This window comes from Agelaius phoeniceus, chromosome 7 (assembly GCF_051311805.1).
Source record: "Agelaius phoeniceus isolate bAgePho1 chromosome 7, bAgePho1.hap1, whole genome shotgun sequence".
NCBI classification, from domain to species: domain Eukaryota; kingdom Metazoa; phylum Chordata; class Aves; order Passeriformes; family Icteridae; genus Agelaius; species Agelaius phoeniceus.
The window spans coordinates 18,015,027-18,029,582 of NC_135271.1; the positions used below are offsets into that span (position 1 = coordinate 18,015,027).

General features: G+C 40.1%; 1 protein-coding gene across 8 annotated transcripts in view; it reads right to left on the bottom strand.

Moving 5' to 3' along the window:
- The window catches only part of PCNT (pericentrin), a 70,373-nt gene that overhangs the window by 36,211 nt on the left and 19,606 nt on the right, over positions 1–14,556 (bottom strand). For 6 of the 8 annotated variants that reach the window (XM_077181113.1, XM_077181111.1, XM_077181116.1 and 3 more), the window contains exons 15-26: positions 13,843–13,875; positions 11,960–12,224; positions 11,633–11,720; positions 10,872–11,088; positions 9,753–9,991; positions 8,379–8,845; positions 6,680–7,256; positions 5,814–6,047; positions 4,685–4,849; positions 2,922–3,068; positions 2,222–2,373; positions 378–592 (exon numbers count right to left, since the gene is read on the bottom strand). In XM_077181113.1, coding sequence (XP_077037228.1) covers positions 378–592; positions 2,222–2,373; positions 2,922–3,068; positions 4,685–4,849; positions 5,814–6,047; positions 6,680–7,256; positions 8,379–8,845; positions 9,753–9,991; positions 10,872–11,088; positions 11,633–11,720; positions 11,960–12,224; positions 13,843–13,875 — 2,799 coding nt within the window. The remainder of the gene's footprint in view (positions 1–377; positions 593–2,221; positions 2,374–2,921; positions 3,069–4,684; positions 4,850–5,813; positions 6,048–6,679; positions 7,257–8,378; positions 8,846–9,752; positions 9,992–10,871; positions 11,089–11,632; positions 11,721–11,959; positions 12,225–13,842; positions 13,876–14,556) is intronic. The other 2 variants (XM_077181117.1, XM_077181115.1) reach the window with 1 other exon arrangement.

Sequence of the window (14,556 nt, forward strand, 5' to 3'; positions counted from 1 at the left end):
CATGGACCTGGACATGCACCACAAGAAACCTGGACCCATCAACAATTCAATGCTGAAAAATCATGAGGGTTTTTCACAAGGTTTGGCAATCTTGTGCTATACATCAGGACCTGGAACTCTGCATTCACCAAGTCCATCTTTCCTGCCCCATGATCTAGCCAAGCTTTTCTAACAACATTGTAGGAGTTGCACTATTAAAAGAATTAAACTGAGAGAACACTGGTAGACACTATCTTCAGTGTGGACCACCTTTGAAAGACACAAATATTGCAAATAGAGATATTCTCTTTCTGATCCTCATCCAAACTAAAGGATCTGAAAAGGCAGTTTTCAAGAATATGAATTGACTACATCCAGTTTTGCTGATTAGTACTCACCTTTTTCTAGGTGATGGTTTTCTTTGGCTTTGAAATACTGCATGAATCCCATTTCTTCCATAATACTCTGAGCTTCTTTCGAATCTCCAGAAGCCAGACTGTCATCAAGGCAAAGACCAATCTTACTACAAATCAGGTCCTCAATAACTACTGTGGCCTTCACCACTTCCATAAGCAGTTTCAAAACGTGCTGATAAGAGTCACGCAGTTTTTCCCTAGAACACAAACATATCAAACACTTGAAAAATTGCACACACTTGATTTGAAAGACACTTTGAACCTACTGTAAAACTGACAGTCTAAAATGGGCATCTGCCATGGTTGGGCAGTTATCAGTGAAGATCACTCAGATGACTCACAAAGAACAGGTCATTTTAAAAGAGTTGGCACAGCTGATGCCTTGTGCAGGCTGACCTAGAACAGAGGCCAGACAGAGTTAAAGAATAAAGTAGGGATTTATTAAAAGGCCTCAATGGATGCACCTTGGGCAGCTCAAGAGCCCAGCCAGGGCTGCACCCAAGATGAACCAAAATGGTCACAAAATGGACACCTGGTCACAGGAGCTCTCACTTTTATAATTTTTGGTCCATTTGCACACTGGAGTTCATTGTCCAATTACAGCTTTAGCCCATCTGCTTGTTTTTCTCTCTTCAGCCCATATTGTTTATGCTCTTGGGCCTGAGATTTGGATCATTTGTCCTTGGTCCCCAGCTAGAGAAGGAATTGTTTTGTCTCCCTACTCTGTGAAGAGAGCTCACCATCCCCTAACATGAAGCTCAGAATTAGACGCTAAAGCAGCACAGAATCCGAAAAATATAAAAGCTAAAATCTGAGAAATCACAACAAAACACCTCTGTCATCTCCACAGGCAGATCACACTACAGTCACAAGCACCTCAGCCTTCCATAGCTGTGGAAGCACCAACAAGGAAGACACTACTACAGTATGAGGAACAAGGAGTCTACTACTACAGTATCAGTGACATCAAAATAACTAGAGGGTGTTTTGGTAGACCTGACAACAAAAACTCTGTTTCTATTGATGAAAATATTTTAGTTTTAAGATGAACACTAAGCCAGTTTCTGAAAGATGAGAGAGGGAATTCTTGAAGCTTATTCAATATGACAGCTTCTCTAATCCCCATGACATGTCAAACCAATCCACTCCATCTGAAAGCCTCTTGGTCACAGAACCTCTCATCATTTTTTATATTTTTCCAAGATTAGAGACAGTAGAAACTCCAAAACACCAAAGTCTTCATCATGCTGAAAGAAAAATGCATGAATCTATAAAATTAGAGGGTTTTAGGAAAGCTGTAAAAGGCAGGCTTTTGGGGTACTGTATTTGGAATAAGCAAGCATTGTTTTAACCAAAGCTACATGTGCTTATGGTGATTAGATAGAACTACTGTCAATATGCTTTGGCTTCATGTGATTGGTCTAGAAGCTTATAAAGTATGTTGTAACATGAAGTCTTCTGGCCTGCTGCCTGGATTGTGAGCTGTTAGCATCTTTCCATTGATATAACTATGTAATGAGACTGATGCTGAAAAAATAAACAGCTCAAGGCTCTTTCCATAGCAGCCCTGTCCTGTTCATGTCTGTAAATAAACCCCCTGCTGGTGTGAAAAAAGAGCAAGGAAAAAACCCAGCTTGCTCTTAATGTCAGAATAGGTTGATAATTGAAAAAAACCTCAAAATAACTTACAAATAAAAGTACATAATCCTTCAACACTACTATTTTGAGCTGGCTTCATTTTGCCTAGTTATTAATTTCTTTAAGAGAAGTGAGAAAACAAGCAAACAGAAAAGCACTAAGCATTATGTAACCAAAGCTGAACAAACCTTTCCTCCTTGGAGTGCTCAATATCAGACCTCAGCAAGGCCACCAAATTTGCTTCTTCTTGGTTTTCCCTGCCTTGCCACTGAAGGAGTGTCTTCAGTTCAGAGTTGGTCTCCCCTATTTCATGCTTTAAGGAGGCCACTTTCTTTTCCAGCTGTAGAAGTACAGTGAAAACACAACCAAGTCAACAATTTCACCTAAACTTTGCTTTATAAACTCTACTTGAAAACGAGTTCCTAGAAAAATTATTTCTCTCCTTACATTTATTTTTTCAGGTGACACCTATACCAGATTAAAACATATGATTACATATAAATAAAAATACATATTTGTATGTGTATACCTACCCCCACCTCCAGATTTTGCTGCCAAACAAATGACTGCCATTGTCAGAAACTCTGTCTCATCAGTAAACTAGCAAATAAGTCAAAATATCTATTTGGGAGAAAACTGCCAAGACAGAAAAGCATTCTGCTCCCATGCCACCATTCTCAATCCTCATCAAGTTCTACAAGAAGAGCTTCAAAGAGTAAGGCATTCCCAGTCAGGAAATTCTTAGTGTTACTCTGTTTGCCCCTAGTCAAACATATCACAAGAATTATACCTTCAGTCTCTCTACAAACATTGAGGCAGAGAGCCCTGTGCTAAAATATAGCCCCAAAAGCACATTTAAAAGCTAGGTTTAAAGTATTCTCTCCACACCTGGTTAATTATTGCTGCTCTTTCCTGCAGCTGGGCTGATAACATTTCTTGTTCCTTTTGGTGAGCAGCCTGTGCCTTCTCCCTCTCCTGAATCAACATCTGCTCCTTGTCATGTAGTGATGACTTCTTTTCAGCTTCAAATTCTTCCTGCATAAATCACATATACTTGGATTTACTGAGAGAAGAAAAAAATGCCCAAACACCACCACCATCCTCCAATAAAACCTCAAACATCCCCTGTATTTTTTCTGTATGCTTTAGAAGTACACATTTTGCCTCTCAGAATAAAAAGCAGTAACTTACACATCAACACCTCCAAACAACAAAATTATGCTGAAACTGTGATCAAATCAAAAACAGTGTGGCCAGCAGAGCCAGGGCAGTGACTGTCCTTCTGTACTTAGCACTGATGAGGCACAATTTTATCTATGAACACCCATACACTCTAATGGGATGGCCACCTGTTTTTTGAATTGGCAAGTCAAGAAAATAGCTTTTCCCCATGGGAAGAAATAAGACTTGAGAGCAGAAGACCTGCAGTCACCCAAGGTGACATGGATCCTTGGCAGAAGACTGAGCCAGCCTTTGCCCCATACTCTGGCAGTTAGGAAGGTAAAAATGGGCTGACACAAAGGGGTAGGATGACCTTCCTTGACCTAGAACATGGCATCTGTGGACAAAATCTCTGAAGCAGCCTGCTTGTTCTTCTCAGAAACACTTAGAGGGTTAAGTCAGAGCACAGACAGCAATTCTAAACACCTCAAATCTGCTAGGGAGGCAGAGGGAAGAAACCAAGGGAACAGGCTGGCATGAAGAGAACTGCAAAGCAGCACAGGGGAGTGGGAAGGGAAAGGCTTGCTGTAAAAACCTGTATCAGCCCACAACACAGCTCAGTCTGACACTGCAAGAGATCCAGCCAGTCTGGTTAGCAAGTACATGGGGCAAAAAACCCAGCTGAATCCACAGACAGCTGCACCAGCAGGGGAATTAGCCCTGGAAAAGTCTCAACAGCAAGTGAAATTTCTGGTGCTGCAAATGCTAATCAAGGCAGCATAAGAGAAAAAAGCAGGGATCATTTCTGGAGTTTCTGTGTAACCCTCAGTCCAGTCCCAGCTTCTGGGGTTCAGCTGAGGACAGCAGTGCCAAATATACCTGCAGCAGCTTTTCAGGACACACTTGTGCCCTCTGTCTCAAAAGACAGCTGCACCAGCCAGAGAGAGGTCAAACACTGATCAGGACTACACAGAGGGCCAGAGGCAGGGAACATCTTGACAATACTTATCATGAGTAACATGTAACAACAAGCTATCTCACAGACAGAGTTCACTGCCATCACACACTTGGTAAAAACTTAGATAATCCTGACTATTTGGCCACAAAGACACAGTAGGTGCAGTAGATGTGGGATGATTGAAGGGCACAGTCTCTGCAGACACTAAGAAGAAGAAGTCTCAAATGACAAACTGAACATGTACACAAGGAATGGTGCTTAGAGCATGCTCCACTGATTATTTTGGTTTTGGCTGAAGGACACCTCCTATCCAGTTCAGGACTTGAAGACAATCCTCAGGTAAGACAACTGCTCACAGAACAGTGCTTTATTTCCAGTGCTGCTTTTCTAGTTCTAACATTGTGAAGCATGGGAGAGATCTCACTCAGACTCCATTTTAGAGGCTGAAGAACAAATCTTACACCAAATGCTCTTTTTTCAGTGAAACACACTCTCAGTGCTTACTCAGAAGTGCATTTTTACCAGAGCCTACCTTCAGCTGTGCAATCTGCTGTTCCAGCAGCAACTCTGACTGACACTTCAACAGCTCAATCTCCTCCTGGAACTGAAGCTGCTGCTTCAATTTTACCTCCTCAAATTGAGCCAGAAGAGCTGTTCTCACAGATTTTACTTCAGAAGCTGATGCAGAAGCATACAGCTGCAAAAAAGGAAGGAATATAAAATATTGTAGCCACAGTGTTAGAATTAAGGAAGAATGACACCAAACCAAACCCATGAAGCTAAACCAAACTCTGAAGGGTACATTCACAGTCCTCAAGGTCATACAGGGCTGCTGTCTATCACCATGCTGAGTATAGAAAAAAAGCAGTTGATAAAAATAGATAAGCAGCCAGGCATTAGGTATCAAGTATCTCCTGTATTCATGAGACCATCAGGTCAGACTAACAAAGTATTCCTGACTTACTCTTTCCAACAGACACTTCTCTAAAAGAAATTCAGAAAAATAAAGAGGCAAGAGAGGGAGAGAAACACAGGGAGAGCAGATTTTGTTAAGATGCGATTTCCCTTGTTCAAATGGGAGCAGGCATTAAACATTTAAATCTCAATTTAATGCAATTATCCTGGGATACAGCAGTGAAAGGTTTGAGAGATCTTTGGTCATCTAGGGTTTTTTTCCCCCTACTATTTTCTCTAAGAAGGGTCACTGTAGTCATCAGAACACAAATCCTGTTTCTAGGATGATGTGCTTGAAGACTGAATCACCTATAGAACCTCCCAGGAAACGAATGAAACTTCCTCCCCTGGCCATCTATTCTTTTAAAAGTGATTTAAGAGTTACTTGGAACATTATAACATTATAACATTTTCAATTTAGTAAGTGAAAAAGCAAAAGTGAGTAATATTTCAACTTAATGTGTTCTGTGGTTATAGCTGGATAAAGCTCATTTTGTTTGTGACTTTTCCTACTATATGAGTGTAATATAACACCAGTGGCTGCTTGCATCTGCACAAGTCAGATTGTGTCCTCTTATTGTCAGCACTTTTAAAAAAAATCCATAACCATCTAGATGTACAGCCTTATTTCTAAGCTTAACAAAACTGAATTTACTTTCTGATAAAACATGGGTTGTTCTGGGTTTGGGTATTAGCAGCATTCTGACCTCTTGCTCACGTTCATGCTGTGCTTTGAGTTTCCCCAGTTCTTCTTCCAGCTCCCTGGAGTACTGTTCCTTATGTTTCCTCATATCTGCCTCATGAAGATCCTGAAGCTCTTGGAGTGCTTTCCTGTGCCTTTCCTCCATCTGCAACACTTGCTCACGTAACAGATCCAGAGCCAGACGTTTTTCTTCTTCCAGCAACTGCCTCTGGTTTCGAAGAGCTGTGTTCAGATCATCCTGTGTAAGCAGTAATTAAAAAAAGGGGAGGGAAAAAAAGAAGTACAATTATCTTTGCAATCCATTTGTCAAGCACATATCCTGCTGTACCAAAGCTTTTGAAGTAAACAGGAGTAATACTGTTTCATGAAGGATGAGCATACATATATATACATACTCTCTAAAACATTTAAATGGGTTTATTTTTCTTATCTAGCAGAAGTTTTGTAAATCCTTCCTTATTTGGAAGGATCTTTAGATTCCTAGAAATGTGGTTTAATGCAAAGAATTGCATTTACTTTGGTCTAATCACTTTCTGAAGAATTACACAGCAGCTCTACCAGGGAGAGAGGGTCTGAGCAACCAAATGGAGACCCTCCAATATTAAACACATAAAAGATACACTTCATTTGTGCTTTTTTCAGAAATTATACAGAAAACTGAATAGAGAGAGCATTTGGGGCAGGAATCAACAGATGGATTTAATTTTCAGCTGGGGTTTCCTGTTTCAGCTCATAATATGGCCCCACACAATGTGTCAGTGCTGGCACAAAGAGGTTGTGAAAATATCCCCTGGGAACAAAGGAAAAGGTGATCCCACACAATGTGTCATGAAATTTCATCTCCTATGCCAGGTTTTCTTTCTCACTCACCTTATGAGCTTCTTCTGCTTCAAGAGCCATGGTTTTAAGCTTTTCCATATTAGCAGTAGCTAGCTCAATTTTCAAATTATTCTGGGAAAGCTGAAGTTCTTCAGCGTGCTTCAATTTCAGTATCTCAATCTCCCGAAGCAGCTGTGCCTGATGGATTTTATCCTGTTCTTGGAGCTGCTCCCTGTGCTGCAGCTGTAGCTTCTCCAGAGCCCTACAGTGTTCATCTCTTATAGTCTGAATTTCAGATAGGTAGGAAGACTCCAAGGAATCCAGATTTGATAAGTGTTTAACCTCCAGCTCATCGATTTGGGCCTGATGCTTTGCCTGTAGTTCAGCAACACAACTTTCAAGCTGAATCTGCTGTTTACTTTCCAGTGTAGATTTAAGTGTCTCAATCTCAGCTTGGTGTTTTGCCTGCAAATCAGCTGTCAAAGACAAAATCTGCTGCTTGTGCTTCTCCTCTAACTGCTGACTTTGGAGTTCCAGCTCATCCACATGTTTCTCTTTCAGCTTTTGGAGAAGAATCTCTTGCTCAGTTGTGAATTTCTGAGTCATTGCTTTGTGCTCCTCCATAAACCTGTATTATTTCCAAGAAAATTAAGAGACTATTGTCACAGAAGTCACTTTTTAAAAATAATTTAGCTAATAAATAATAACCCAAGAAAAATAAATAGACCTCACTTAGTCTTCACAAGTTTTACTTGATGCTTCAAATACAGAACTAAATTCAAAGCAAGCCACAACAATGATTTCATAGCCACACAATTAAAGGTCTCTACAATGTCACTTGGGAGTAGCTGGTTATTACTAGAGCAACTGGGCACCCCTATTAACTTAGAAATACAGAGAAATATATTTGAGAAGTACTGCCATGACAGTATCTCATGGTGAATACATTGCTCCATCTCAAATGTGTTCTCTGCAAATAAATGAACTGTCATAACAAACACCTCTAAAAACATCTGGTAAAGACAGACATAAAACCACTGTGAAGGTCTGTGTGGGACAGCTGGGGGTTCCTCCAAACCCAGCTGAGTTCTGCTTAAAGCTTGATGCAGAAGATTTTGTATCTGAAGTACTGCCCTTTACTGTAATCAGTAACTTGAGTATTTTTGCATGCAGACACCAATAACTAAAAAAAACCCAGTTATCTAAAATTAAGTTGCTGCTTTCAGTGCTTTCCTACAGTCACTTGCCAGTCTTGTTCTGTGAACATACTTTTGGGGAGGGAAGAAGGGATAATTTTGAAGCAATGCATTCAAATACCAACAAGTGGTTGTTTACTTCCCTTAATTCACTTGAAACAACAGGTGTAGGAAAGGGAAGAAAAACAGGAGTTCCAGGCATCTAACCTGAAGTAAAGAATACCAAAGGGGGCCCATCAACCTCAGCATTCAATGGTTAGCATGAGTTTCATTCACCAGGAAAAGCTTGTTTACATTCATTGCAATTGTTTAAAATCATTCAGAGAATTTTTCCACTTCTGTGTCCTGTTACACTTCTCTTTGAAGGCTGGTATATGATTTCCAGCTTGGTTGTACTCCTAGCAGGCAGAACTTGACTACATTTTATTTGCTAGACTAGATGAACTGCCTTTACAGATAGTGCCATCAAGTGACAACTCTGCACTATCACTCTTTAAGTCTAAAATAAGACAAAGCAACTCTACCAGTGAGTGAACTTCTAAGGGGAAACTCACTTGTTTTGTGCTTCCAGGAGTTTCAGTGCACATTCTTCCTGCAGACAGAGTGTGGCCTTTTCCATTTCTTTTGCCATGAGGGCTTTGGCTGCTTCCAGGTCAGCTTCATATTGCTGCTGAGCTTTCTGCACAGCCTGAGCACCTGCAAGGCTGTCCTCCAGCTGCTGCAAGTTGTTTTGCTGCTCCTTCACCAGCTTCTCCAGCTCCAGAATTTTGGCAGCTTGGTGATCTTGAAGTTGAATCATTTCAGCTTCACGGAGTTCAAACTGTTTTTGTAAGTTCTGCTTCTCAGATTCTGCTCTAGTTTGCAGTTCTGTGTGCAATAGTGATAGCTTCTCTTCTGCTAGGATTCTCTGGGCCTCACTTTCACATTGCCATTTTTTCTCCTTTTCTTTGTACATATTCTCTATTTTCTGGACTTCTTCTCTTAATTCCTTTTTGTGATCCTCAGCAATTTGATATTTTACCTGTGAAGACAATTATGTAAAAAGGAAAAAGAATAAAGCACTGAAACCAAACTGAAATGTGTGAACACTCTCAGGCATTTAAGGTCTTGAAAAGAATAAATTCCTGTACTGAAGTAGCCCTTCCTAATGAAAGTGAGGCTGAAATGACACTTAATAAACTGACATGGATTAAATTCAATGCATTATTAAGAATGAATTTGGGTTATGAAGATAAGAAAAAATTAAGGCAGAATTCTAGAATTACTATGGTACTCATACTCTATGTTGATTTCTCTTGAGGTCACTTATCTTCTTTTCAGGAGTTCCACTTATACAGCTATGGGCATCTTAGGTGTTTATATTATGCATGAAGAAAATTCCCCTTTAAACTTCTCCTTTTAAAAGGCACATAAAAACCATGTAGCACAACAACAGAAGCCAAAGTAGCAAATGATTGCTCCATTAGAGAAAGCAAAAAAAGACTTACTCTGGCTTTCTCCAACAGTTTCTAAGCCTGGAAAAAGATACACATAGCCATGGCTCTTTAAAAAGGGTGGAAAGGAGGACTTGATAAATAAGAACTTCACCCATCTAATTCTCCTAAGCATTCAAATATGCAGCAATTCAAGCAATGAATTAAATAATTAATTGCAAGTTTATCCTCAGCTGGAACAGCTGATTTAACATGCAAGAGTTACGGTACTGTGTATGAATGTCTCAGCTCTCAGACTTTGAGGTGCAAGAGTCACCCCAAAACAGAAGTGCATTCCAACATCTGTGTCCACCCAAGCAAGGCCATTCAAAGCTTTAGCTGCTATCCCCAAACCAGGGACTTGGAAATTCAAGTGCTGCTTCTCCCTCCCTTGGCCTTCCCACCAGGCTGGAACTTGCCCAACTCTACACAAAACAGTTCTGTAGTACAAATTACTTTTTCCATTTCTTCTTTCAGATGCTTCTCATTTTGCTCAGAAAAATCTTTTTGTTTTATAAGCTCTTCCTTTAAATGCCTTATTTCCTCTGAGAGCTCTGCAATATGCTGTTTCTCAGAGTTGAAGAGAGCAAGCTTGGCTTTGTGCTCTTCCTCCAGCACAGACACTCGCTCAGCCACCTCCACCTCAACCTGACGTGCCACATCTTCAACACTCTGGAGACACAGTTTGGTGACTTCTGGAAAGGGAAAAAAAAAAATAAAACAAAAGAAAAATCCAAGCCAGACAATAAAATGACATACTGGAATTTATTTTAACAGCTCTTGTTGATGCATAGAAAAAAAGCTGAATGTTTTTGGCTGTGCAATTTATCAGTATCCAGGCTAAATACAGGACAAGGAGAAGCCCTTAGCTGGATGATTTTATACTCTGTTCCATTTTGTCACTACCTTGGGAATTTACCAGTATTAACATACATAGAATAGTCACAAAACCTGTGGCAGGACCTCCCTCCTTATCTGCAGCAGCCAGAGGAGCAGAATTTCTTTCTGGGCAATGTAATGGCAGATTTATGGAAGTTTTATCTCCTCTTTTGCACATCACATTTACACAAAGCATTTCACCAGAAGTCAGATGGGACAAATCTCTAAACATACTAATTTAAGCAGTTTTGATATCCTCTCAAGTATTAAAAATATATAATTGAAGATAAGAAACATAAGTGCAAATTAAAATAGCTCTACTAATCCTTTTAACCAACATACAGTGGAATACAATTATACCCATGTGTGTTAAAGTAGTTATGCATTGCTGGTCCAAATGTCTGTATGACAGTGCCCTTCTAGGCATCCAAAATGGAAACTTGATCAACTCTTTTAGGAACTGCTCCACAGTTGTAGTAGCTTTTACTACAGAGTAAGCAACTTCAGGTCACCACATCTTCAGAAGTGCAACTCAATGTGCCCCTAAGTGCTCAATGAAAGGGATTAACATCTGTTAAATGTTCCCCATAGTAAAATAATAAGTTGAAAACTTGCTCAGATAAGCCTGTTTCAAGAAAACTATAAGCCACACAAGCAGCTTACTGTTTCCCTTCTCAGTCTGTCAGGCCATCCTACCTTTAGACTGTTCTTCTGAAAGTTGGGCATGGAGCTGCTCAAGTTCTAAACCATGCTTTCTTTTCAAGGCCTCAATTTCTGTTGCATATTTTTCTGACAGATCCATCTTCATTTTCATCAGGTCTTCTTTATACTGAAGTGCAAGGGAGGATCTCAAGGAGTCCAATTCATGCTTGTGCTGTTCTGTAAGTTGTAGCTGCAAACAGGCAAATTCTTCCTACAGAAATAAAGGGTTAGGAAGAGATCTTCAGCATCTAAGAAACCATGGTGAGAAACTCTCAATGAGAGAAAGGAAAATTCCTTTTCCAAACTCTTAGTCAACTTGAAACAAGTTGAGCAAAAATGTTGAGATCTTCAGTTACAGCAAGGTGCATGAAAATAGAGGCATAAATGTAAGAGGGGCCAATTAGCATCTTGGTTTTAAGAGAATAAGGACAGGAACAATTACTACCAGCATGATAAAGAGAAACACCACAAATTCTGCCCTGGTGTAGAAGAACTGCTAAGTTCCTTACCCAGCACAGGATAACCCAAACAGCACATAAAATGACAGAGCACTGTTGTAGCTGTTCTACTCTACAGCCTCTCTGAGGCTGAGAGCTATTTAAAGTTGGTAATTCACAACACTGTTGTCAAAAATAATTAAGCCCTACTAAACACCTACAATTAATTTTATCTTTGCAGGAGCTAGGAATTAGATATCAATTCTCATACAGGTCATATAAAGAACAGTAGAACCTTCAATATATCAAAAATCCTACCTGTTGCTGGTCAAGTTGCTGGTTTAGCTGATCAAGTGCAACACTTCTCTCTTTCTCAGCAGTCTCTTCCAAAAGTGACACAGCAGACCTGAGAAAAGGGTTTTAAAATTTAGGACTGTGTTATGTCATGAATCAAGTTATATTTTCTGGATGATTTATGGTGTAGTACTGAAAGTAGGCAAAGGGCAACTGTAACAACTGCTCAGGACTGGGCCATCACCTAATGCTCAATCCCAATAGGTTTAGATGCTAACAGCATCTTTTATGCTAAAGAAAAATAAAATGGAAGCATGCTGTCACAAAAGGAAAGGAAAAAGAACAGATCACCTGATGTCCCCTGCTTGATCTTGACTCATTTCCAACTCTGGCAGTGAAGAGTCCATCAGCTCTTGTGGTCTCTGATGCAACAAAGTCAATTCCTTTTTGTAGTTTTCTTCAGCAACAATTAACTTGTTTTCAAAAGAAAGTCTCATTTGTTCCAATTCAGCTTTGTGCTCCCTGTTTCTCTGCTGAAGCTGCTGCTCAAACTCCTGTTTTAAACACTCTATTTCTTCTACCTGTGATGCTCGAGCCAGGAGCTGCTCTTTTAGCTCTGCAACAAAGGCAAAACCAACACAAGCACTAAGAACACATCTCTTGAGGCCAAGTCATTCTGTGAAGATTAAGTTTAGTTACCAAGTGTCAGCGGTTTAGGAATGGCATTGTCCCATTAGTATTTCCCCTAAAAACACCACAAGTCACTCCCTTCTCAATGGGGAGTCACAAAAGGCAGAGATTGCAGGTTGAGGTAAGAACCATTTACTGGAAATAGCAATGAGATAGGAAAATGAACTTCTAACAGACAAAAATTCTTTCCTCAGAAGACATTCTCAGTTACACTGCATTCAGAGAAACCATCCTCATGCTAATCCAAATGAAAATCACCAGTACAGTTAGCTCTCCTTGTTTTCTTGCAGTCCAGGACTAGGCTGGTAACAAGCAGAGTCCTGCACTATTGCTTAATCTTCACACCTCCTTGCTACTGAAGCACCCAGAAGCAATAAATTATTCAAGAACATTTAAATTGCTTCAGGCCAAACCATCCAAACAAAACCAAATTGAGCATAAACTGTGCAGAAAACCAAAAATCACCAGAAGGAAAATAAAATGATACTTGAATGATGGTTCACTACCCATAGTGTGCTCAGAGGCTGAACTGACTGGATTAAAAGAATCAACCAATAAAACAGGAATGCAGCAAAAATCAGCTACCAAGGCTGGTTCAGCAAGCTGCCCTCCTTCCAGGGAGTAAGAACTGCAGCCTTTTCATTAGCCCTCTGGGAGCTTTCTTCCCCACCTTCTGTATTAAAGTAGCAGTAACACTTAGGTAAGTTAAAAGGTAGGTAAAAAGGGAAAAAAAAATCTCAAGAGAGATAAGCTTTCCCCATAGCTCAAGTTTCCAAATAATTCAAGATAGTTAAATCCCCAAAGAATCACTGGGGATTCTTCTTCAGTGGGATCACTTCCCACTGAAGAGGGAAATAGATTTCAAGAAGAAAGAACTTGGAGGAGTTCCTTAAAAAGAAACAACTTGCCTGGAGAAAAGCAGTTGCTGACGGTACACAGGAGAAACTCAAGAAAAGTTGATGGAAACAGAGGATGCCATCCAGGAGCAACACAACTGATTGTCACAATGTGGTTTTGTGTAGCAAACCAGAAAATGCATTTGTGGCATGAAAAAAATGCTCACAATGCAAATGCCAGCAGCAACAGGAAGAAAAGAAATAAGTGTTCAAGGCCAGGTTGGATGGGGCTTGGATAGTGGAAGGTGTCCCTGCCCATGGCAGGGGTTGGAATGAGGTGATCTTTAGGGTCCCAACCCAAACCACTCCATAATTCTGTCAAGTCCATGGTTCAAGTCTGCTTCCAAAGGGAGAAGCTGCCAGGCACAGGGACCAGAGGAATCAAGTGCCAAGAAGTGACACCATCAATGAGGTAGGCAGGGCAAGTCCAATCTGACATAGGTAGGTTTTGCCTACCAGCAAAGACTACTAGCACAAAATGAAGCCAAACAAGTGTTTCATGGTTTTGAACAGCAATGCCATCATGCAGCTGCTATGGTTGGAATCCTACCATGAACCCAAAGGCATGGTCAAATCAGCACTCAAATCAAGAGCAGCAGAGTAAAACAAAACACTTTTAAGATCTAACACACCAAAAGAGATCCTCACCTGGACCATGGGCCTGCATTCTGGTCTCACCACCTTCATGAAAGATGAAAATAGAAAGGGTCCAAAGAATGGGATTGTGAGTGGTTAGTAACATAGAAAAACATATGAAATGTTAAAGGTTAGGGCTACAGGGAAGAATTCCAGCAAATACTATGAAATGCTATGTACTATAATTCTGTTATACCAAAACAAAAAGGTGAAATAGTTAAGGCAAAGTCTGCCTAATAGAAAAAATTACTTATTTAGTGTATGACCAAACCAAACAAAACCCTAATACAATTCAAAAGCTACCTAACGTTATATTATTCAGAATATCTGAAATAGCATTTGAAGTATGTTCTATGTGCCTTCTGTTCTAACTACCCCACTAGAACTCAAGAACCTCATTTTAGAGTCTCAACACAAGAACACTGGCAGAGTCATGGTCTCCAGCTTTCCTTTTTCCCCAGAAGTTCTTCAGTGTGTTATACAGGTCTGTGCACACACATCTAAGACATGTTCTATTTTATTTCACAAGTCTCTGTCACCTCCAACCACTACACTGCAAAACTGGCTGTTTTATTTAATACACCTGGCTCTTGAAACAGAAATACAAATAGGAGCATGTTATTGCACTGACCAGCATTTTCTCCAGTTTTTAATTACATGATACTTAATTTGACATTTCAATGAAAAACCTTTAGTTTTAACTGAATGTTTTTCTAGTGTGCAGGA